Consider the following 25,224-nt stretch of genomic DNA (forward strand, 5'->3'; position numbering starts at 1 on the left):
TGCTCATTTTGGGAGTGTGTTCTGATGGTGGAAGTATATAATGGAAGAATCTGCGGCACCGGTCAGACACTGATTTCTGACACAGTTTTTGACGGTTGCACAGCATGGATAAGGCTTCAAAGATTGACAATATTGTTGTTTTTTTTTTTTGTTTAGTTGTTTATTTTTTTTCTTCAAAAATTCTTTTTAAAATTGCAGTGTGAACATACCCTGAGATGTGTGCAAGTAATTGATATTCTATAAAAACTAGACATGTACCCGCGCTGCTCATGTAAGGGCCTGTGATGTGAAGGTGACGCCAGTATGTTGTGTGAAACCTTCAATCCCCGCAATAAATCTGTATTTGCGATAGTTAAATCTTCTGTTCCCGTAGACTGACACTGAAGACACTGAAGTTGCGGTAACGCCGTGATTTTTACCACAGCTCTGGAGCTGTAGGGAAACCAGTAAAATCTCAGGCACGGTAAATAAGATCCGTTTTCATCTGCGCTTGTGAGGTTTTGCTCCTGTGCCGGTCTCCACTCCCACGGGTTCTTATTTTTGAGATTCGACGGCGGACCCTCCTCGGATCATGTCGGTGCAGTCATCGCACTGTACGCTACAAGTGAGCCGAGAGGACAGCTTCAGCCGGTGGGCAGCCTATGCCGCGCTGTGAACTGTGTGATTCAAACAGATTGAAATCGACAAAGCAAAACTATTTGTACGTTTATCCAGTTCACGGAGAGTCCGCGCCGCTGTTTGGTCGCCATCCTTGCACGCAAGCCTAATGATATTGTAAGTAATGCAGCGCGACTGGCAGCTCTACTTTGGCAAAGAAAGTGGGTCTGTGTACAGTTCCCCTGACCTTAAAGGGATTGTCCAGGATCACGAAAACATGGGCTGCACTTGTTCTGTCCATAGGCTGTGTATTTACTTCAGTGGGGCTGGGCTAGAGTGCCAGACTCAACCCATGCACAGGTGTGGCGCTGTTTCTAACAGCCAGCAACCATCATCTTCTAAGCGCCTTTAAGGTGAACATTGCTATAAAAGTGGAGTTGCTTCAGAAATAGATTTCAGTAGGTCAACTCCAAAATACCCCCTGCCCACCAAGTGTGAACACCTTGTTGCTGCAGGAGACGTCCTCCAGAGTTCTGCCTTTCCCAGGTCGAGCATGCTCAGTAGGACACCAGTATTTTCTTTTGGCGGTGCGCTATATGATTCTGTTCAATGTGTTGGCGCATGCGCAGCTCAGCGCTGTCTTCTGCGCAAGGTGAGCATGCGCAGCCCACAATCCTAGCCAGTGCTTGCGAGAACTTGTTTTTTAGGCCCCATAATGGCAGTATGACCGCCCAGTTTCGACATTTCCTGCTGGCGGCGCCCATATACACAGGACGATAATGATTTAACTTTCCCGGGAAGAGACTTTCACCTGATGAATGAGCGACAGGAGACCGGCGGCGCGGGGCAATCATTGGCTACGAGCGCCCCGATCATCGACCTGTGTACAAAACGCCTTAAAGGGGTTGTCTCATCTTGACACTGGTGGCATATCGCTAGAATATATGACCAGTGTCAGAAACGTGTGGGCACTTCTCTCTCTAGAACGGGGCCCCGAAAAGTGAGGGAGATCGCTCCAATTCTAGCTCTTATGGAACAGAATGAAAGAAGTGACTTGCGCCTGTGTGAACCATGCCTTAATGTTGTGGAGTCTGGCAGCAAGCTTGCTTACAGTCTCCATTATCGACCAGCAGAACTGTGAATGCAGCTCTGAGTTATAACAGTCACTTGCCCATATTCCGCACACGATTAACAATGTACTTATATACTATATGTATAACTGTATATGAAATGTACGTTCTTCAGAGGCGAACCTATGCTTTCGTGCAGATTGTGGCGCTCTGTGTCTAATACTGGGTTTTGTTCTGTTTCAGTGTTGCGGTTTGCTGCTGGACTCTCCCCTCCATTCACAGGATATGAGACTTGAAAGAAGACGATGCATACAGGTAACCCCGGCCTCTGCGTCCTCCTTCTATGATGTTTGAGGTATTCCTGTAAGGCTACTTTCACACCTGCGTTCGTTGCGGATCCGTCTTGTATCTGCAAACCGATAATGCAAACGCTTGTATCTGTTCAGAACGGATCCGTTTGCATTATTCTTTTAAAAAAAAAACGGATCCTTCCTGACTTACATTGAAAGTCAGGGAGGGATGGATCTGTTTGTTTTTAATTGCACCATATTGTGTCAGTGAAAACGGATCCGTTCCCATTGACTTGCATTGTAAGTCAGGGCGGATCCGTTTGGCTCCGCATCGTCAGGCGGACACCAAAACGCTGCAAGCTGCGTTTTGGTGTCTGCATCCAGAGCGGAATAGAGGTGCAACGGAGCCAAACTGATGCATTCTGAGCGAATCCTTATCCATTCGGAATGCATTGGGGCTAAACTGATCCGTTTTGGACCGCTTGTGACATCCCTGAAACGGATCTCACAAGTGGACCCAAAAAAACGCCAGTGTGAAAGTAGCCTTAGCAATTTCAATTCTGCTATTGAGATCCGTCATAGGATCTCAATAGCGGAAGAAAACGCTTCAGTTTTGCCCCCATTCATTGTCAATAGGAACAAAACAAGAATGTACCAAAATGCATTCCGTTCAGTTTGGTTGCGTCCCCATCACGGACAGAAAAACGCTGCAACGTACCCGTCTCCCATTGACTTTCAATGGTGTTCAAGGCAGATTAGTCATGGCTATAGAAGACATAATGCAACCGGATCAGTTCATGACGGATGCATGCGGTTGTATTATTGTAACGGAAGTGGTTTTGCAGATCCATGATGGATCTGCAAAAACCGCGAGTGTGAAAGTAGACTTGCAAGCCCTTGGATGGGATTAATGGGGTTCTCCGGGCTCTTATGATTGATGACCTGTCCTCAGGATAGGTCATACATTTCAGATCGGTGGGGTCTGACACCGATCAGCTGTATTAGGAGACGCAGTGTGCACGTGCCGTCTCTCTTTTGGGTCACCACTGCTGTCCATGGTGTTTGCCATAGACAACAGCAGCAGACAGGAAGGGAGAGGGCACATGCATCGGATCAGCGGGGATGCTGGGTGTCGGACCCCTATCCTCAGGATAGGTCATCAATAATCAAATAGTAAAAGCCTGGAGAACCTCTTTTTAAAGCTTTACTTTCCTCCATTTAAAATCAGCATTGGGGTCTCATACAGGGGTACAGCGATTCTCGGGAGCCATGTAGCGCACCACGATCATAGCTCCTGAGACCTCACCTTTTTATGATTTCATGAGACTCTTTTATGGGTCAGGTTTGCTTGTAGAGTGGTTATTAGAGCACAGAGAAGCTTCGTGGTTTGCTCGCACTGTGTTTTTGGGCCTCACATTTTGCATTGGTATAAAGCAGGCATCCTCAAACTGCAGCCTTTCAGCTGTGGCAAAACTACAACTCCCAGCATGCCTGAACAGCCTACAGGTATCAGCCTACAGCAGGGCATTGTGGGAGTTGTAGTTTTACAACAGCTGGAGGGCCGCAGTTTGAGGATGCCTGGTATAAAGGCCCCCCTATATCAGGATCTCTAGGTGCTTTTATTACTGGTGTGCCCTCCGCTGTACCGGCCCAGACTTGGTGGCGGTGTATGCCAAGGGGTGTTTAATTGTGATTGTTGGCGACTGACCTCCGCTGCATTCCTCCTTTTTGACAATATGGCGAGGCGTTTCAGAATATGCAAAGCCTGTCCTTCCTAGGACTTGGCCAGACCACTCCAGGTGCCTGACATTTTGGGTCTTTTTCCATCGATTTTATATATGGAGATTCTTATAAGGTTATTAAAAGTACTCTTGCTCCTGGAATTGTCTGTAATTTGTCCACACCTGAAGTTTTCCAGGAGTAAAGTATTGATGTCCTATGATCAGTATAGGTCATCAACTTCAGACCAGTGGGGTCCGATGCCCAGCACCCCCTCTAATCAGCCTCTTCACAGCATACCAAGCACAGTGCCATACATTGTATATTGGCTGGGCTTGGTATTGCAGCCCAGGCCTGTTCACTTGAATGGGACTGAGCTGCACATAGTGTGACCAGTATGATGTCACAGGAAGAGGCGGCAGAGCTCAAAGGGTGGTCACGGCCTTCTCAAACAGCTGATTGGAGAGATTGCCTGGGGTCAAACCCCCCCACTGATATATAATTGATGACCTATCCTCAGAATACCCCTTTAAGGGTTGCAGGGAACACCCATGAATCTAACCAAAGCTAAAAATAAAATTGTGTTCTGGGTAACTGGCTTAAATGTAGTGGTTTGGATCCTGCCAATGTAGTGTGTGCTTTGTGCTACTTTTATGCGGTGGAAAAGCTACTAAGTATAGGGTACTTTTTGCAAGTGGTGAGAAATTGATGGGGTTTAGCCGGAGGGAGCAAGGCTTATTGTGGACAGACAGATTTACTATGGCTTACTTCAGAAATCGGCTCAAATTATAGAACAAATTGATATCAGCTGTAGATCATTAAAGTTAGCATTCTTAATGCCAGCGGTCGCCACTAGAGGGAGCTTGCTTCATTGTATAATGGTATGCAGAGAGCTCCCCCTAGTGCTGGCTGCGGGATGCTAGAATGTTATCTTGTATCTCTGTCTGTGCAGGGGATCTGACTGCTATAAAGAAAACTTAATGGAAAGAATATGTAATTAAGCAGAATTTAACCTTATAGAAGTTTTAACGTGCGGACCTGGTGGTCGTGTCTGGGAGTTTGTAGAAGCGAGATGCAGTGATTTCCATTTTGCTATCTTGGTTTAATTTAGCCCATCACTCCGTCATGGAGGCGCAGTCTAGTTAACCATGTAAATTCCTGTGGGATTTTAATGGTGGACTGTCCTGCTGCGTGCCGCGATGAGGTATTCCGTGACTGTGTTGCTGCGGTCTATGCCGACGTCCTGCAGTACAGCACATAACAAGTTAACATCTCTTGGCTGCGTGTACGTTCTTTAATCTGTTGGTTTTTACACCAATGTGAATGTGTGTCTGTGGCGAGCTCCCTCCCACCCGTTACATCTGTCACGCATGGAACTTCATCTTCAATTTTGACTGGCAAATTTGGAAATGTGAGCAGTGAAATCTGTTTCTCCTGTATGTCGCGTAGCTGCTAGCGACTTCCGTTCAGAAATATTTGACATCCACAAATGGTTCGTTAGTTATGTAGTATGGCGGTTTAGTACATAGTACAACGTGCAGGGCCATTTACAAAGGTTACAGGGTTTCGCCAGTTGCCACTCTAGTGGCGGTGCATCATCTAAAGGGGTTTTCCAGGACTTGCCCATTGATGATCTATCTTTTAGATTGGGCCAGGTCACCAGTATCGGATTGATGGCTGTCTGTCTCCCAGCACCCTCTGACCATCTTAGAAAGATGACCTATCGTGAGGATAATCCTGGAAAAAGCCTTTAAGGGAGATTTTACTACAGATTTAGCCTTAAAGGGGTTGTCCGGGTTCAGAGCTGAACCCTGACATACCCTTATTTTCACCCCGGCAGCCCCCCTGAGCCTAGCATCGGAGCATCTCATGCTCCGATGCGCTCCAGTGCCCTGCGCTAGATCGCGCAGGGCACAGGCTCTTGTGTTTTCAATAACACACTGCCGGGCGGTAACTTCCGCCCAGCAGTGTGTTCGGTGACGTCACCGGCTCTGAGGGGCGGGCTTTAGCTCTGCCCTAGCCGTTTTACTGGCTAGGGCAGAGCCAAATCCCGCCCATCAGTGCCGGTGACGTCACCGGGCTGCCTGTCAGCCCCATAGAGAGCCCGGTATGTCACCGGAACTCAGAAAAATGCCTTTGCCCTGCTCGATTTAGCGCAGGGCAAAGGAGAGCATCGGAGCATGAACTGCTCCGATGCTCATGTCAGGGGGGCTGCCGGGGTGAAAATGGAGGGATGTCCAGGTTCAGCTCTGAACCTGGACAACCCCTTTAAAGTTAAACTGGCACTCCAAGAATGTTTTGTTTTTGCTCTCCTATGTGCCCGATTTCTTATGACTCACAGGACTGCATCATCATCCATGAAGTCTATCCTGGCAGCTCTCAGACATCAGCCTTCTCACAAAGTTCTACCCCCCTTGTTCCCCTGTATGTCCCTCCATGTGTAGAGTGCTTCTAAAAATATAATTTCTGCCCCCTCCAAGGGACCTGGAGTGCAGTAATATAGGTAGCTCCATAGAGTGATTACCTGCAGGGTTATACAACTTTCCTGACTCGCACTATCTGTCTGTATTATCTATAAGTTCTGTGTGCAGAATCTCCAGTGTTTCCTATGATCTGTAATGTCACCCTGCTTTCCCAAGCTTCAATACTTGCCTGTACTATATGTAGGTTCTGTATGTGGAATCTCCAGTGTGTCCTATGATATGTAATGTCACCCTGCTCTCCCATGACTCACTGTGTGTACTGTCTGCAGGATCTACAGTGTATTTCTAGGAGATGCAGCGTCATGCTGCTCTTCTTGTAAGAGCTGAAGCTTCATCGCATAGAATACACTGAGACTCTTCAGTGTGAGTTGGGGGCAGCAGTTCTATGTCACTGATCTGTCACTGGCTGTCCTTAGAGCATAGCAAGTGTGATGAGACTGGCCCCTTGTCTTTAGGAGGAAGGGAAACAAGGCTGCATTAGGGGAACAAGGAATCAAGGTGGCAGACAACACATATAATAACTTACAGGTATACACAAGGCCTGTGTTATTCTATAGCCTGTGCTGCACTATATAGGAAAAAGAGTGCTTCTTTATAGAGATTGTCTAATAAAAATATTATTTTCCATTTGCCCTGTTAAAGGGGTTGTCCGCTTTTAGGAGGGAACTGGAAAACCCTCGGGATTCTCCTGCAGTAAAGAAGTGATAAGTAATTACCTGACAGATCCCACACTGCTGCTTTGGTTCTATTTTACTGGCTGCAGAAGTGCACTTCTTCTGGGGCCAGTGATTGGCTGCAGTGGGCATGTGTGGTCGACGTGATGTCAGTCACAGAAGCCGGATAAATATAGCCCGGCCGCAAGAACCCGTGTGGCGGTAAAGGATCTGTCAAGTAAGTGCTTAAATGGCATCTGTCAGCAGATCTGTACCTATGACGCTGGATGACCTGTTACATGTGCACTTGGCAGATGAAGGCATCTGTCATCTGTGTTGGTCCCATGTTCATATGTGCCTGCATTGCTGAGAAAAATAATGTTTTGCTATATGCAGATTAGCCTCTAGGAGCAACAGGGGCGTTGCCGTTACTCCTAGATGTTCTGCTCTCTCTGCACCTGCCGCACTCTCTGCACTTTGACTAGGAGAAGTCAGGGTCAGATGTGATCTCATTTACGTTGCCTGGCTCTGTCAAAGTGCAGAGGTCTCGGCAGTTGCAGAGAGAGCAGAGTCTCTAGGTGTAACGGCAACGCCCCCGTTGCTCCTAGAGGCTCATTTGCATATATTAAAACTTAATTTTTCTCAGCGATGCGGGCACTTATGAACATGGCACCAACACGGATACCTTCAGCAGCCAAGTGCACATGTAACAGGTCAGCCAGTGTCATAGGGACAAAACTGCTGACAGATGCCCTTTAACACTTCTTTATTGTAGGTTGGTCTGGGCGGTTGTGTGTTTGTTTTTTGTTTTTTTGTATCTCACCCCCTTGATGCCAAAATCCGGGACCAAAGAGGCATAGGTGCATAATGAGACCTTGTCTACTGTGCATCGCGGGCAGATTCTGGGAGCAGCCACATGGTTTCATCCCATTCATGCTTCCACCCCCACCGCTATATGTGCGAGTATATGGACAGAGGCTTCACATGGGCATCATGGCCCCTTCAAACAGCTGGGTTGCCAAGAGTCAAACCCTACAACCTGGTATTCATGGCCTATCAGAAGGATAGACCATCAATATATGCTGATCCTAGAAAACCCCTAGATACCGAGCATGCATGTGTACGGGCAGTGGGAAGAGCCAGCTATTATACATGTGGCCCAGCTGTAAAGGTGTACTCCCGCTGTCCTCACGCCTCCAACGTAGGGTAGGATCCTAGATTTGGCAGTACTTTTCATGTTTGAATTCAAGTAGAGGGGTACTTGGCTTTGAGTAGCACTTCTACGTCACTGGTCCCTGCTGAGAGTTGTAGTTCTGCTGGAGAGTTGTTGCAGCTAGGAGCTGTTACTTCTTTCTTGACGAGCTTGCCAGTTTTAAAGGGTTTTTCAAGTTTTGTGTACGTAGAGTAACAATCACCGCACCTTTCTGAGAAATTACATGTCCTGTCGTTACCAGTTTCAAGATCTCCACTTGCTGTCAGGGAACTGTATCATTGTTTGCACTTCATAGATGCACCACAGCCGAAACCATGGCAACATACAGCTCCACGTGGTTTTTCAAATTGACTGCACCTAAAAGCAGTTAGTGGACGCGCGGTAAAGTGCTGTTTAGCCGCATAACCACGTGGCCATTACCAGTGAGACTGCTTAAAGGGGGCGTCCGCTTACATATTTGAAATGCCAGACCCTGTGATGTGTGTCATTGCATATGAAATGCAAAAATTCACAATGGTGGCGGTCCTGTGATTTTGCCACCCCCTCCTCCCCAGCTGCTTTTTTAGCGCCTGTGCAGTAGAGGACCCGGCCATGGGTTAGGTCATGAGACCACCGCTATGGAAGCTGTAATCTTTTTCCATTCGGTACCTCTGGGCAGCGGGGCAGACCTCAACAGCTGCAGGGTTCAGCACTTGCGCTGTTAATTTTCCTGCGCGTTCCTGTAGATTTTTCCTGAATGCCGCCCCTTTGTGTACAATTTGTCGGCGTGGTTTTCTCATTGTAAGCACAGCCTAAGGGGCCGGCCTTGGCGAGCACGTATGGAGCCATTTAAAAAGCAGACTGTAAATATGGGGGCATCACAGGTAGGTGGGCAGCAGGGAGGTGCGCAGCGTCCCTTTCCATCCCGGAGTTTGTAGAAATAAGTGAGTGTTCACGCTTCTGTGTCTTCACGCTGTTGTGAGTCGCCCAGAAATAGCTGAAACGGGAATAGATCTTCTATATATAGCCCAATTGTTGGGCAGAGCGCGCGGTCTCACACGTGACTGCACACGCCGCCTGTCTGATGTGAGTGCAGCCCCGCCACGTGAGTGTGAGGGCGGCTCACAGAGACCTAGCTGGTGCTAGCCATTAGGTACTGCAGGTGCTGAGATATACTTGTGTGGTTCAGTAACGTTTTCAAGCACTCCGCTTGCTGTCAGTGACTAAGGACAATAGTGTTTGCATCCACTTACCCGCAGCTGAGGGTCTGCTACTTTGTATCAAATGTAGACCAAATGCATCAGTAGGGTTGCTACAATGTATCGGTGCAGACAGGACGCATGTACTATGAAGGGGATTGCGTGTATGGGGTTTCTAACTTCTTGTTGTGAATAAGAATGTTTGTTTCCATTCACTGACACTGGCAGAGATATTGGTAATACTGACGAACGAAACACAAGGAAGCCTCGAGTACAATGGTTTAGGTGCCACTTGGCAGTGCCGCTTTCATTAACGCACTGAGGGGTCAGGGGAGAGTGCCTGACTGTCGGCGCTCAGGGGCCACGTGCATGCCGTTTTTAAATTAAAGGGAACCTGTCACCAGGATTTTGCGCATAGCGCTGGGGACATGGGCTGCTAGATGGCCGCTAGCACATCCGCAATACCCAGGTCCCATAGCTCTCTGCGCTTTTATTGTGTTTTGATCCATATGCAAATGACCGGATATGAGTCCTGTATCCGGAGATGAGTCCAGCGGAAAGGAGCCCAGCACCGCCCCGCGTCCTCCGAATCTCCTCCTTGCTGGCTGACGTCACAGAGCTGGAGCGCCGAAATCTCGGGATGCGCGAGCTAGCGCATGCGTAGTTCGTTCCCTGTGCTGATCCCAGTACAGGGAAAGAACATGATGCCGACACTGCGCATGCGCTAGCTCGCGCATCGCGAGATTTCACCGCTCCAGCTCTGTGAAGTCAGCCAGCAAGGAGGAGATTCGGAGGACGCGGGGCGGTGCTGGGCTCCTTTCCGCTTGACTCATCTCCGGCTACAGGATTCGTATCAGGGCATTTGCATATGGATCAAAAAAGTTTTTTAACACAATAAAAGCGCAGAGAGCTCTGGGACCTGGGTATTGCGGATGTGCTAGCAGCCCATGTCCCCAGCTCTATGTGCAAAATCCTGGTGACGGGTTCCCTTTAAGGAGCTGGGTACAGTGACCTCTACCTGAGGTGATAAGGGCCCTCAGTCCAGATCTCAAAGGGGTTTTTCAAATCAGCACCTGGATCTGAAGAAGTCTGTCTGTAAATTCATAACCGCTGAGTTTGTATCTGTACAACGCCACCTTCTGTTTCTTCTTTTTCTATTTTTACTGCCCATCTCTCCAAGGTGGACGCACATGCTCAGTTCCATGTGCAGCAGAAAGGACACGCCCCAACTTGATATAAATCTAGCAGAGCAATGAATGGGGAGATCCCTGGATCCATGTGAGGTACAGGGCTGGTTCCATCTTTGTTAGACAGAGATAGTCATGTCCTATATGACGTCTGATTTTTTCATTTTTTACATTAATCCTGGGAGAACCCCTGTAATGGGAATCTTTGCTGCGACACGTAAGCTTACTTAGTACTTCTGTTAAGTGCTTTTGAGGCTTTTAGATACTTGGTGTCACCGGCCTCGGTTGGTTGCGGTGTTGTCATGTTGTTACTCGTGCTGGTTTTATCTTCATGGTGTTCAGTAGTGTTGGCCGCAGCCTTCACTTGCAGTTTCTATTCTCTTTGGGGTAGTCTGCCATATGTGAAGCACGGTGACCACGCTTAGCTGAGTGATCAGGTTATCGGTTGTGTGTTTACCAAGCTGCTCTTGATGGAATGAATAGGAGGTTGGTGAGAAGATTTGCGCTCCGGTCGGTGTATGAGGGTAACATGCCATCACGTTATCATAGTTGGGCTTCTTTCACGTTTATGACCTCCATGATTATGTCCGTGACCCACGGTCCATGGAACACCACTGACATGTGAACGCGCACATTAAAGTCAATGGATATGTGACAGCACACCTCTGCAATTAACTCATGTGTGAAAGAGGCCTTAAAGGGCTTGTCCATGTGATTATTAAAACAGAACAACCCCTGTCAGTGGGTTTTGTGTGGTACTGTAGCTCGGCTCCATTTCACTGAAGTCAATGGGACTGAACTGCAATACCACATATAGCCTGTAGATGGTGCGGTTTCTGGCCAAAAGCAGCCATGTTTGTATGAATACCAGCACCATGATTTGATATGACAGCGCTGGGGCATATTGGACCATGTCTTCCTTTTATGAGCCAAAGAATGTGACGTTTACTTTGCCCAGAGTTTCCCTTTAATTCAGACATGTAGCGACCGTACTGGACATGCTGGTCGTCATCGGACCCATAAGCCCCCATTGACCCAACGACGGACTGCACTATTCTATGCACCACCATCCGGTAAAACTAGGTATACTGCTTGGTTTTAGCGGCACCCGTTAAACACGTACGTCTGGGCACCCGTTAAACACGTACGTAGTCCTCCTGATGGCGGCACATGGAGTGCGTGTGGGGGTGTACAGATAAGTGGGTGAAGGTGGGGACCCTCCAATCCTCTTTATGTGACCTACATTGACTCCATGGTAGAAGCCTCACGTCCGCTGTCCTTTTCACCATCCCGCCGCTCAGGTTCCTTAGATGCTTTCTCCCCCTCTAAAGTGTCAACTGGGACAAAGGTGGACGTCAGATTTAGCAACTGACGGGGCAGAGAAAGCATGCGGACCCCCCTCGCCCCTATCTGACGGGGCATTCCTCCTCCACCAGCTGTTGGGTTTCCTCTCTGGGAATCGGTGGCTGTCAGCTGTTTGAGGAAGACTCCGCTCCAAAGCCGCCCCATCTTCTCTGTAAAATGTCCGATGACCGGGGATGAAAGCGGCGCCTCATTTGCATCGCGCTGGTGCGGCCGGATACTTAACCCTTTGGCTGCCGTCGACAAAGCAGTGACCTGCTAGCCCTTGCCCTGCTCAGTTTGCCGCAACGTGGAAGCTGATGACTCTGAGTCAAAAAGCTGTGCTGTAAATGAAGCGGTGGTCACACGCGGCGCCTCCGCTGTGGATTTTTTCCGGTCTGAAATAACAAAAAACGAAACAAAACAGTTTTGGCAAATACTGGTGTTGCTGACGGAGCCGCAGCTGGTCTTTAACTTGTGCAATGCTTCTGCCCCTCCGAATGTCGGGCACTACCAGCTCCCCGCAGCCCATGATGCACCAGTCTGTCTCAGAATCGGGCCTCGTATGGCCAGGCTCAGGCCGCGTTCAGACATAGCGGTCGTGGTGCGGCACAGTTTTCCTTTACCTGCGATGGTTGTAGAATTGCGGCATTTTAGCTGTAACCGACTGCTGCGTCATTGCTTTTTTATTTATTTTTTTGGTCAGCTCCTCCATCTCAATTTAAAGGGACCCAGTCTGGGGTCACTGAGATTTTATAAAACTTGCACATCGCACTCTGTCCTTCCAGAAGGTGGAGCCTGTAGACTTGGACCCATCTCTGGCCGCTAGGGACTGGCGGGGGTCTCGGCGCCATCTCCTATCAAGAGCTTTTCTATATTTTTTTTTAAATCCACTGACCCTTTTTAGTTGCAGATTTCTGTCTAGATTTCCTTCCGACCCTCAGATACCCCAATATCAGCGGTAATCCTTGTGTTTTCTGCCCAGGATAATAGTCCCTTATTTCCATAAACTACAGATCCACATGGGATGCAGATTTCAGAGATGGCCACCTCTGAAGCTTGTGAACCCCCCCTCTCCACCACTAGCCAGGGTGGAGGACCACCAAGAACAAAGATCACACCCTGCCTGTGCAATTGATGAGCTCTGCTCCCTGCCCCAATCACTGCAAAACTGTCCCAAGTGGAACCTGCAGGGGGCAGCATTTTGGCAAATTCCTTTTTTTCAAACTTGCCCCTGCACTTTATGCGATTGGCATAAGGCAATAATGCCGCCATCTCCTCTGGTATCAGTGGGGGCATCCAAGCTCATGGAGTGGCTTAGCCACCCCCACGGTGTGGCTAAATGTAAGGTCACCCCCCTCCCCTCCGGGACGTTTATGGAACTGTCTAAAACTGCAGCAACCTATCACAGCACGTCTTTCATTTTTCCATAGCAGAGTAGAGAATGAAAGCTGCGCCGTGATTGGTTGCTATGGGCGACACAACAAAAATCGCTTTCTGGTGCAGATGTAATGAGCCGTGTTGTCACTGGCAACCGATCGGGCTACGTTGGATGGATAGGCTTATATACAACAACTCCCATCATGGTATGAAAGTGTGCGGCGTGGTCTCCTCTGGCACTGCATTGCCATGCCCTGGGTTGCAGCAGTGTCCCGTCACTTGCAGCTGCTCCCCCCGCCGTACCTCGGTAATCTGTGAAGTGAGGAGCGGGGACACAATGCTCACTTCTCATTTCTTGTTTATTGTTTGTTTTCCTATTGGGCAGCCGGCAAGCGGCTCTGCCCTGGCAACTGGAGCAAAGTCGATTTGCATAGGGCGGCCGGGATTGGCTCGCCTCCGCCGGAGCGCGTCCAATCAGGGCGCGCCGTCAGAGTGGCAGGCTATGCTAATGAGCCGCTGTTGCTGGGGCGCTCTCCTCCCTTCCCCGCGCGCTCCCTCTTCTCCTCCTGCATTGTGTGTTGCCTGGCGAGAGACGTTGATAAACGACCATTTAATGATCTGCAGCAGTTTCCTGCTCACTGCAGGCAGCGCACATCCCGGGAGCACGAGCACAAATAAGGCCTTAATTGGCCGCCTCTAAATGCCTTCATCCCGGTGCCTCAGAGAGAGCCCTCCAATGTGCCAGCTCCTGGGCTGCAAGGGGTTAATGGTGCATGCCCTCCCAATAATCCCCCCCCCCCCCCCCCGAACGTGCATTCTATAAATACCCAAGCCCGGGCATGTGTTGGTGTCGCAACAGGTGGGCACCGAGTTTGACTCCGGCGGATAATTTTAGTCCCGCAGTCACATGCCTCCATCTGCCCAATCTGCGCCATTTTTTTTTTTCACTTTCTGCATTTAACCCCATCAGTAGCATAAATATGAGGGGCACGGGGTCAGCCAAAAATTCCTGTTGTGTGTATCTGCTGGCCGCAGCATGGCGCTCAGGGATGATCCTGCGCAGCATCTTTAGCGTTTACCCCCCTGCCGATGCAGCAGATCAGGGCCACGAGCCGCTCAGATTGGAGGAGAAGACGCGGCGTGTGAACGCCGGCGAGGTTAAATGCCGCATCTGTCACTTTGCGGGGAAAAAGTGCACGAAAATCTGCCCCACCTGCTTAGAAATTCCATTTTTTTTTGTATATTTCATTGTCAGCTGTGAAACTACAACTCCCAGCAATACAAACTGTGCTAGAGCGTTCGTGGAGCTCCCATAAAAGTGAATGGCGCATGCTGGGAGTTGTAGTTTCATTCCCCCCCTCCCCCCCCCTCTTCGCACCAAGGTACGTACAATCGGATAACTGCAGATGACCGGCATTGACTCCGTGCGTCGTGCCCTGTATGGCGCTCTTGAATATTTCAGAGAGGCCCTGCTCGTGCCCTCTTAAAAGGGGTAAGCTTGGCTGCTATGGTAGCTTCCCGCCAAAAACAGCGCCACAAATAGTTGGTGGAAGGAAGCAGACGGCGGGGGCCCCATCCCTGCGAGCCAGAGACCTGAGCAGGTTACACCAGAGATCTGCTGGTTCTGTGATACACCGGTCAGGTTCCTCCAGCAGCAATGTTACAAAGACTAATTAATATTGGAAACGCGGGTCTTTAGTAAATGACCCCCACTGGAGCAGCACTGCAGGTAGTCTCGGCCGAGTGTGCAAGTGTAGAGCGTCAACTAACTGCTGCAGGCTACCATCTCCACTGAGAAGATCGGACCTGTTAAAATCCATCTGCCCAATCCTTCATTCCCACAAGATATGTATTTAGGAGAAAGGTCCCATCGCCCACACCACATGGTTAGCGGGTGCAGCCCATGTTACTGTATGTGGCCACCTTTAGACCATGTTTTAAAGTGCATATAATTGAGCTTTTCCTTTTTTATTTTTTAACTATGCGTCTGGATGCCTCTAGGACCCCTGCGGCTCCTCTTTATCGGGGGATCCCCCAGTGACCCCCTTTTTCCCTGTATGGAGGTCGGAGGAGATTGGAGTTTTCTCTGATCTCTGCAGTTTAAGAGCAAGTTCTACAGGTATAACCCAGAGCTGCGCCCCACTAATCTCTGGGCTCCTGGACTCGTTAACATGTTGATTAATCATCAGGGTAGATCCACCGCATTTTCGGCTCAGCGGTTCGCACTGGCGTCCAACCAAGGGCGGTGGGTTTCCTCCAGGTTCTCCACAGTCATGGTGATGGGCTAATTGGCCTCCTATGAAGATGGTCCTAATGTGTGGAAATGGGCTATGGAAATTAGATGGTGAGCATTCCCCCACCCCAATGGGTCCCAGGCTTGTTGGCATCTTCTGCCATGTTGGATTTGGTGGCTGTGTATCAAGGACAACCCACTGGACAAATACCCCATAGTGTGTCACTGTGGCATTATTTCCCAGTGTCGATAGGGGCCCCCCTCCTCACCCCTTCCACATCCGCATTGAGGTATGAGGGTTATTGTTCGCAGTCTTTTGTCTGTGGCTCGGTGACGTCCTCCAGAGGCCGCTGCCCGCACTGGACACACAGGGTCCAAGGACACATGGTGCATCTGACACCAGCATCAAGTGCAGAAAGCGCCCATTGTGTTTGTACAGGAATAAGTGCTTCAATAAAATCTGCACAGGAAATGGAAGCGCATTCAATCTGTTTTTTATGCCATAAAAAAGATGATTTCCTTGTTTGTGAAATCAATAAAGTGTCGCTGTATGGTGAAGGGTTCCTACTGGCCACATGGAATGACTTGGGTGGGCTTCACTGCTTCATCTAGGTAAATGTTTGGATCAGAACTAAATAACTTACTGCATATGTTACCTAACTAGTAGTAATCCTGTGGAATTACACTCTGTATTGTACTTCAGAGCTGCACTCACTATTCTGCTGGTGCAGTCACTGTGTACATACATTACTTATCCTGTACTGATCCTGAGTTACATCCTGTATTATACTCCAGAGCTGCACTCACTATTCTGCTGGTGGAGTCACTGTGTACATACATTACATTACTTATCCTGTACTGATCCTGAGTTACATCCTGTATTATACTCCAGAGCTGCACTCACTATTCTGCTGGTGCAGTCACTGTGTACATACATTACATTACTTATCCTGTACTGATCCTGAGTTACATCCTGTATTATACTCCAGAGCTGTACTCCCTATTCTGCTGGTGGAGTCACTGTGTACATACATTACATTACTATCCTGTACTGATCCTGAGTTACATCCTGTATTATACTCCAGAGCTGCACTCACTATTCTGCTGGTGCAGTCACTGTGTACATACATTACATTACTTATCCTGTACTGATCCTGAGTTACATCCTGTATTATACTCCAGAGCTGTACTCACTATTCTGCTGGTGCAGTCACTGTCTACATTACATTACATTACATTACTTATCCTGTACTGATCCTGAGTTACATCCTGTATTATACTCCAGAGCTGCACTCACTATTCTGCTGGTGCAGTCACTGTGTACATACATTACATTACATTACTTATCCTGTACTGATCCTGAGTTACATCCTGTATTATACTGCAGAGCTGCACTCACTATTCTGCTGGTGCAGTCCCCGTGTACATACATTACATTACTTCTCCTGTACTGATCCTGAGTTACATCCTGTATTATACTCCAGAGCTGCACTCACTATTCTGCTGGTGCAGTCACTGTATACATACATTACATTACTTATCCTGCACTGATCCTGAGTTACATCCTGTATTATACTCCAGAGCTGCACTCACTATTTTCTAGGCTTCTGAGCTGAATTCTTCTAGCCTTAGGCCCCCCTTCACACAAGCAAGTATTCCGCGCGGGTGCAATGTGTGATGCGAACACATTGCGCCTGCTCGGAAACTGGACCCATTCATTTCAGTGGGGCTGTGTACTTGTGTGTTGCGTGAAAATCGCAGCATGTTCTATATTCTGCCATTTTTTTTATTTTTTTTTCTTTATTTTTTCCACACAGCGCTGGCCCCATAGAAGTGAATGCGTCTGTGTGAATCGCATCGCTTCCACAAGCAAGTGTGGATGCGATGCGATTTTCACGGATGGTTGCTAAGAGATGTTTGTAAACATTCAGTTTTTTTTATTGCACGTGTGCAAAACGCAGTAAATTGCATTGCACCCGCGTGACAAAAACTGAATGTTTGCAAAATTGCACAGTTTTCACTGAACGCATCCGGACGCGCTCGTCTGCAGGGGCCTTACTGCCATCATGGTGTGCAGAGATGAGGTTTGGCGACTTGCTGCAGTCTTTCCCCGGGTGCTGTGTGCAGTGATCCTGTGTAGAACACGCTGTCCCCCTGCGTTCTCTCTCGGCTGTCGGTCGTGTCCCTCCCTCTGCGACGTCCCGTGTTTGCAGGGCATTCACAGGTCACATGACTGTATTATTCCAGGTGAATGTAGACAGGAATCGGCTCTGACCTTTTCTACCGATGACATCACTACTACTGAAATCTGCTGGAAAATGTGCAGAGTCCCGTCAGCTGCTTGTGGTTGTTTGTACTGTCACCAGTGGTGGGTGGGGCCCTATGTTCAGTCCGGGGGCGGCTGCGCTGTACTCACAGTGCATGCGAGGTCATGGCTCTCTAACGGAGAAGTGCCCGGCTCAGAGGAGAAGTTCAGGTTTCTGCTTTTCTGAAGGTTTGCAATATTATATACTGTTTTGACCTTCAGTGCACTTAAAGGGGAAGTAAACTTTTAAAGGGAAGAGCAAGGTGTCAGCAGCAATTGTCTGGAGCAGGAATTCTTTCTGGGCCTCATGTCAGCCCTCCTTTTGAGGGACACAAATTGACTGATAACAGCGAGCAGCCATAACTGTTCCGACATGTCCACAGGGTCATAGGATTGATGGGGGTCCCAACGGCTCTTCTGGGGAAGACTGGCTGGAAAGATTTTGGTCATTTCTGCGGCTCTCGCCATTGAAACCTTTTAAGATCAGCAGCAAAGAAAGCCGCCTGCCCATTCAGCCATCCTGGGTGTGGGGTCCGGGGACCACCGCCCTGCCAGACATGACTCTTTAATGGGGAAGCTTGGCAACAATGATGTCAATCAGGGATCGGCATCCTCCAGCTGTTCTGAAGCTACAACTCCCAGCATGCTCCATTCACTTACATGAAGAGCCAAGGAAGTGTGCATGATGGTGGTTGTAGTTTCAAAGCAGCTGCAGTGCCGAAGGTTGCCGATCCCTGACCTAGATGAATGTGAGAAGAGTCTGTGACTTTGGACCTCTGCCAGTTTCCAGACACCGAGGTGCTGTAGCAGCAGCGCCTGAACCCCTTTGGTGCCGCACAGAATCTGCTTCTTCCTCCCATGGTTATGCTCCACGTAATAGTCCCCTCCCTCATGGAGTCAGGCTGGTTTTGTGATATTTTGATAGTCCTAAAGGCCATGTTAACTTTTATGTAAATATGGCTGAAAGGGTTCATATCCCGGTCTTGTAAAGTGGTGTCGTTCTCACTAGGATTTGCGGTCTCTTTGAGATCAATGGTGGTCTGAGCTCTGGGACCCCCACTAGTCCAAGCAATGAGGCGATGGCAGTGCTTTATCCCCACCACCATTATTACCCGATGCCTCGGCCACCTACCATGTAAGGAATAGTGGCACAGTCCCATCCATCCCAGTGTCCTCTTCATTTTCAGAGTCCGTGGGGGTCCCAGAGGTCTGGGATAGCGTCACTTGTGGGAGTAACCCTTTAAAGTGATCTTTTAGGGGCTGGAATGGAGTAGGGGTAAACCTTACAGATCCCGTGTTTCGCTCCTTGCCCCTCTCTACTTCCTGGCCGCACCAGGAAATGGCTCAAACTGCTAATCATTGGTTGAGGCGGCTCAGTACCGTGGGCGGTCTGAGAACAGGAAGTGGCGAGGAGCGGGGATGGATCAGCGGACGGACAGCAGCTAGAGATCGTGAGTGCTGATGGTTTATTTCACCCCATTTTTAATTAAACTTGCGTCCCTGGAAGACTCCTTTTAATCTTAGCATAATGAGAAGTTCTGCATCTATATTGAGTTAAATATTTTTGGACACGTAGCATTTTGCTCCAAAGTTGCAAAAATTTACTCCTTTCTCGATACGAATTTCTTAAAACGTGAAAATAAAGCCTAGTCTTACAGATTCATTAGAATTTATGCCAGAAACGTGTATAATTTATAAGTCCGGATTGTTTTGTCACGTTCTAGATCTCTGCGGGGTGTCGGTAAATGGAAACCTTAAATCTGTTTGTTAGACTGAATACAAGCATAACAGGAGAGGAGAGAGAGTGTTTTGCTCCCGGAGTGTCCGCTTCCCAGAATGTATCAGCCCGGAGACTGGTGCTATTGTAACAAACGCTAAGCTGTGATAAGTGGCCAACACCATAGCGTCCATGACCGATCTGTTCTCCAGTGGAAGGAGAATGCAGCCCCGACTGTTAGGCTAGGTTCACACCAAATATTTGGCGTGGATCCGGTGCCGAAAATCCTCACCAAAAACGCATGCAGAACTTTCCCACTGATTTCAATGTGGAATCTGCATTTTCAATAGGGAGCTTAGGTTTTAAAACCTCACCATGCGAAAAATAAGTCTACTGTCCGTTCTTGACACAAAATCCGCATCCAGAATTTCATTGAAAATGGCCTGAAATATTTTCAGCATTGAAACAAAAACACTGTGAACCTAGCCTTATCCTGTTCGTGAGAAAGGGGAGTCTGTGTATAGGTTTTCTGTATGTTTCTGTTCACTGACAGCAAACAGGTTATCGAAACGCACAGTCTGCTGGAAAGCTGCAGGATAGTGGGCGAGCAGGACTCTGCTTTCATTTTCACACAGCATTTAAAGGAGTGAAAGTTGCTTGTCAGTTTTTTTTATTTTTTTTATTTTTGGAGTATCCGTGACCCCTGATATACACAGATTTACACAAGTTGTGCGATGCCCCCTGTGTTCTGATACAAGAGGAGTTATTAGTACCCAAAGCTAGGGGGGGTATGACAGTGGGTACCCCAGGTTTACTGCACTGGCGCGATGCATACTGTTTGATTGCATCCTCTGACAGTATGCACAGATTCCAGCATGATGTGTGCGCTGACTTGGTTTTATGGTATGTAATTACAGCAGGTATACATGAAGCTGTAGCGTTCATTGTATGGCCACTTACCTGCGGGTCCATGTAATCCGGAGATCTGTTAGTCCTTGCCTCGGCCCCGCTCTGCCTTACTGCGATTATTCTGCTTGCTGCAGATGTTCAGTACGGTGTCCTGCAGCACCATCTAGTGTCTGTTTGGTAAACTGCAGTCAGATCAGCTCTCTGTACAAAAAACCCACTAAACTGGATTGGTTGTGCGCTCTGCTGATTCAAGTTTACACCTAAATTGCTATGGTGGTTTTATTCTAGGATCACAAGGCTTCAGAGCCTTTTTATTTATTTATTTATTTATTTTTTATTTTTATCTTATTCTGAACTAAAAATACATTCCCTCAGTTCCATCAATTTGTGTAAAAGTGAAGTATTGATGTTAGGCGTTTTCCTAGAAATGAATGCTTAACTTGATTTCCCTTTCATTCTTTCCAGGAGGAGAGACTTCAGCATGCAAACCGTCATCTGTCCGGCTTGCACCCTCATTTTCATTCCATGCTGCGGGTCTACAGATGGCTGGACAAATGCCACACTCTCATCAGCAGTACAGTGACCGGCGTCAGCAGAACCTAAATGACCAACAAGTATCTGCCTTATCTTACAACGACCAGAGTCAGCTGCCGACTAACCAGGTGGGACCGCTTACATCTTGTACATGCTTCACCCTAGTCATATTTCGGATCTGGTCAGACTTTGGGGTATCAGCAGTTTGATCCGGTGTGCAATGAATGTCTCATTATGTTGGAATAAAACGTCCTCGTGCAGCACCTGAGACCTTCCGTTGCTGATCAATCCTTGGTGGAAAGCTGTTAAATAGGATCAATCTGTCAATTCACATGGTGCAAGTTATTATGGGGCATGGACTGTGGTCTTTGCCAAATGTCGGTTGCTTGTGATGTGCGTCCCAGGATTAGGGGTCAGTGCTTCAGCCACTGTGCCTAGATGAAAGCTCCTAGTGACTCCCGAGGGACATCTGCTGGTTTTACAAGCAAGGGGTTTTCCAGGGTTAGAAAAACATTGCTGCTTTCCTCCAAAATCATCGCTGCATCTGTCCGTGGGTTGAATCTGATATTAAAGAGAATGGTGCTGAGCTGCAGCAGCGCGCACAACCTGGCAACTGTGGTGGCACAGCTCATTTTAGAAAGCAGCCATGTTTTTACAATCTTGTAAACCCCTTTAACACTGGTGGCGCATGGGGAACAGAACGCTTGCACCTTTTTATTTTTGTTCATCGTCCGCTTGAAGATTTCTTTATATATGCATTTTAATATTCATGTTTTCCCAATTTGTATCCATGACCTGTAGTGTTAAAAAGGACAGGGTACAGTAAAGCCTGCGGGCAAATGTGGAAGTACCGTAACTAACCTTTTTTATATATCATTATTAAAAATTATTTTAAATGCCCTATTTACTGGTAGAACAGGCCCGATGTTTAGCGCTGATCACTGCTTGGAATCCTTATGCCACTGATGTACGGCTATACAGATTCTACAGTTGTACAGCAATGAGGGCTGCCGTATTCAAAGGACGGGTAGGTGCACACATCGCTGCTCCGGCCTATACCTGCTCTGCTCAGCTAAAGCCTGGCATAACACTTCTCCTTGTCAAACCTGCACCCGCACTTCTCAGCTAAAGCCTGGTATAGCACAATAATAATGCAGGGTCTCTTGCAACGATGTGCTATGCAGAGTTTTTAGTGCAGAAGGCAGGAGCAATGATGTGCTATGCCAGGCTTTAGCTGAGCCCAGTGGATACAGGTCGGAGCAGGGGGATGTGCTATGCCAGGCTTTAGCTGAGCAGGTATAGGCCGGAGCAGGGGGATGTGCTATGCCAGGCTTTAGCTGAGCAGAGCAGGTATAGGCCGGAGCAGGGGGATGTGCTATGCCAGGCTTTAGCGGAGCAGAGCAGGTATAGGCCGGAGCAGCGATGTGTGCACCTACCAGTCCTGAGCTCATTGCAGAACTGTATGGGGTCCGGTTCTGGCAGCAAAGCAGTTAAATTAGTCCATTACAAGAACGAGTTATAGTGAATTTAAAATGGGTCTGGGCTATAATGTATTTCTCCACACGTACTGTACACTGAAGCTATTAGGGTGCAGCCACCAACCTGTTGGAGTAGAAGTTGTTCAGGGGATCGGTGCGGCGGCAGGAGGAAAGCTGATAGTCACTGACGTCCAGACAGTCCTCCTTACTGATGTTGCCCTGCTGGGAGAATAGGGGGAAGGGCTCATCCGGAGCCAGGAACTTCTCATACAGACCTTCATACATGACGCAGGTCGCTGGAATCCAGCGACAGAGCCCCTTTCTGACGCCACTCTCCCATACTTACCAACAGCAGTTCCTGGAGTTAGGACCTTCTTTTTCTCCTGCAGGATGTGCTCTCTAAAGTCTGGTGCCACCTACAGAGGAGGAGAGCAATGACAGCTATATTCTCAGTACACGTCTTATGTCACTGGTGTTTAGTAGGCAACCAGTGAAAAAAAAAGTGACGATATTTCAAAAACCATCACCAGCCACTAAAAGAGCAAATCTAACGAAATTAATCACCCAGCCCTAATTTAGAATAGTTTCAAATAAAGTTGTGTAAAAGGTTAGTTACACTTTAATCTGTCAATGGGTCTGAGAGTCCCAGCACTGCCTAGGTCACATAGCATTATATTGATTTATGATGCTATGTAACCCTTACAGTTCTGGAATGTATTGGAGAACGCTGATGGCATTATATCCGTGTTATCCAATACATTCCAGAACTGTAAAGGTTACATAGCATCATAAATCAATATAATGCTATGCGACCTCGGCAGTGCTGGGATGTCAGGACGGGAGCTGCGCAGAAAGTCTGCAGCGAGACACTCGCTCGTCTGAAAGGGGACTTAGTCATAGCTTCTGTGCACAAAGCCTTACCTGCCTCATGCGTTTGGCTGGGTATGTCTGTAGTCCTTTAACCAAAGTAAAATCTCATCTTTCATTTTGTATCCTGCAGCGGCGGATGCCCCAAAACTTTCGTGATCCAACTTCAGCCCCGTTGAGGAAACTGTCAGTTGACTTGATCAAAACTTACAAACACATTAATGAGGTAAGAGAGCAGAAAACGCCGTCTGTGTGCAACTTTACAAATTACTATTTTCTCAAATCATATAAAAAGGAAACATGAAACAACTTTGCAGTGGATCTTAACTAAAAATGTCCTAATGTTCTTTTTACAGCTCCTGCGCAGAACTATGCCTCTCCATGGTAACATGATAACTTATTGTGTAGTCTGCAGTTTGTATCCGTCCTCTACTTCTATCTAACCTACCAAGTGTGTGTGTTATCACTAAGTAGGGGACACATGGAAGAAAGTACGGGACTGCAGGACTGCCATGCCATAGTCTGCATAGGAGCTGTAGAAACAACCTGATAATGGATGTTTATTGTCATCTGTTGCAAAGTTGTTGTTTTATTTTTTTTTGCTTCATTCATTGTTTTGGGAAAATATAGAACGTTTGGTCGGACGTTGCTGTAAATTTTTTCTGGAGATAATGACGTGCAAGGTCTTAGAACATCTAGAAATTCTGCTATATGGTTGTTAAAGAGACTCGTAAGTTTAAAAAGCAGAGCTCCCAAAGTTTTCCATGATATACAGCTCTGTGGTGGAATAATTATACACTTCCAGTGCACATGATACAGTATGTGACTTTTTTGCACTAATTGGAGAGAAGTAAATGTCCCTTAGGGTCCATTCACACGTCCGCAAAATGGGTCCACATCCATTCCGCAATTTTGCGGAACATGTGCGGACCCATTAATTTTCAGTGGGGCCGGAATGTGCTGTCCGTATCCACATTTGCAGATCCGCACTTCCGTTCAGCAAAAAAAATTAGAACATGTCCTATTTTTGTCCGCAATTGTGGACAAGAAAAGGCATTTTCTAGGAGAGTGCCGGCGGTGCCAAATTATAACCATTTTTTACGTGTTTCTTTGGTTCTAGGTTCTCTCTTACTTAAGCTTTTTTTCCACTTTTCATTCTCTTCCTTTTCTCCAGGTCTACTATGCAAAAAAGAAGCGGCGGCATCAACAAGGACAAGGTGATGACTCCAGTCACAAGAAGGAAAGAAAGGTGTACAACGATGGCTACGACGACGACAACTACGACTACATTGTGAAAAATGGCGAGAAGTGGATGGATCGCTATGAAATCGATTCTTTGATTGGAAAAGGTTCCTTTGGCCAGGTAAAAAATACCAGTTTTAGATGCTGACACCGCAATATGTTCTATCGGTTCTACTCTTCGCTATACAGTGGAATGTAAGAATAACTGTCATATTTTTTATTTTAGTTTTTTTGCCAAAGTGTAGGGCAAGTGATGGGTAACAATTTTGCAATAGACTTTATTTAGCCAAAATGTTTATTTTCGCTAGAAAACTGGGGCTGAAATGGCCCTTAGCAGCACTCTTCAAAAGAGCGTTGCTAAGGGCCATCCGTCCATTAGAAAAGACGCTGTGCTTCTGAGCCGTGCTTCCCTGGAGACAGAAGGCTGGGCACAGGAGTCCTAGGAGTTAAATTTACATTTATATTCCCCCTTTCTATACTATCTAATGCTCCGTTACATTCACTGACCTGCGATCCCTGTGATGATAATTCATGAAGCAGCCGCCGGAAGTAGAAGCAGTGAGTCGGCGGTGAGTCACCGCTTGCTGTAATTCAGTAGGAACTTTTCTTCTTTACTTACGGAGACAGAAAATCTGTTCTGGTCATTAAGAAAACACAAAGGACCTTGCTAATTTCAAGACACTAGACTGTAAAAAGCCGCGCACCGGTTCGTCTGTCCTATTTGACTGGGACAGATTTTCCACCATCAGGACAAAGAATTAAATTTTCCGTTAAATTATAGCAAGCAGAGACCTTTTTTTTTTTTTTTAAGTGTAGGATTCCCAAAGT

The 25,224-nt window shown here is 47.6% G+C and overlaps 1 protein-coding gene across 1 annotated transcript in view; it reads left to right on the forward strand.

Moving 5' to 3' along the window:
- The window catches only part of LOC122932984 (dual specificity tyrosine-phosphorylation-regulated kinase 1A-like), a 65,693-nt gene that overhangs the window by 24,859 nt on the left and 15,610 nt on the right, over nucleotides 1-25,224 (forward strand). The window contains 4 exon segments of the mRNA XM_044287690.1: nucleotides 1,911-1,982; nucleotides 20,741-20,937; nucleotides 23,288-23,380; nucleotides 24,329-24,517. Coding sequence (XP_044143625.1) covers nucleotides 1,973-1,982; nucleotides 20,741-20,937; nucleotides 23,288-23,380; nucleotides 24,329-24,517 — 489 coding nt within the window. The 5' untranslated portion in view covers nucleotides 1,911-1,972.

Source organism: Bufo gargarizans, chromosome 3 (genome assembly GCF_014858855.1).
Source record: "Bufo gargarizans isolate SCDJY-AF-19 chromosome 3, ASM1485885v1, whole genome shotgun sequence".
Lineage (NCBI taxonomy): Eukaryota > Metazoa > Chordata > Amphibia > Anura > Bufonidae > Bufo > Bufo gargarizans.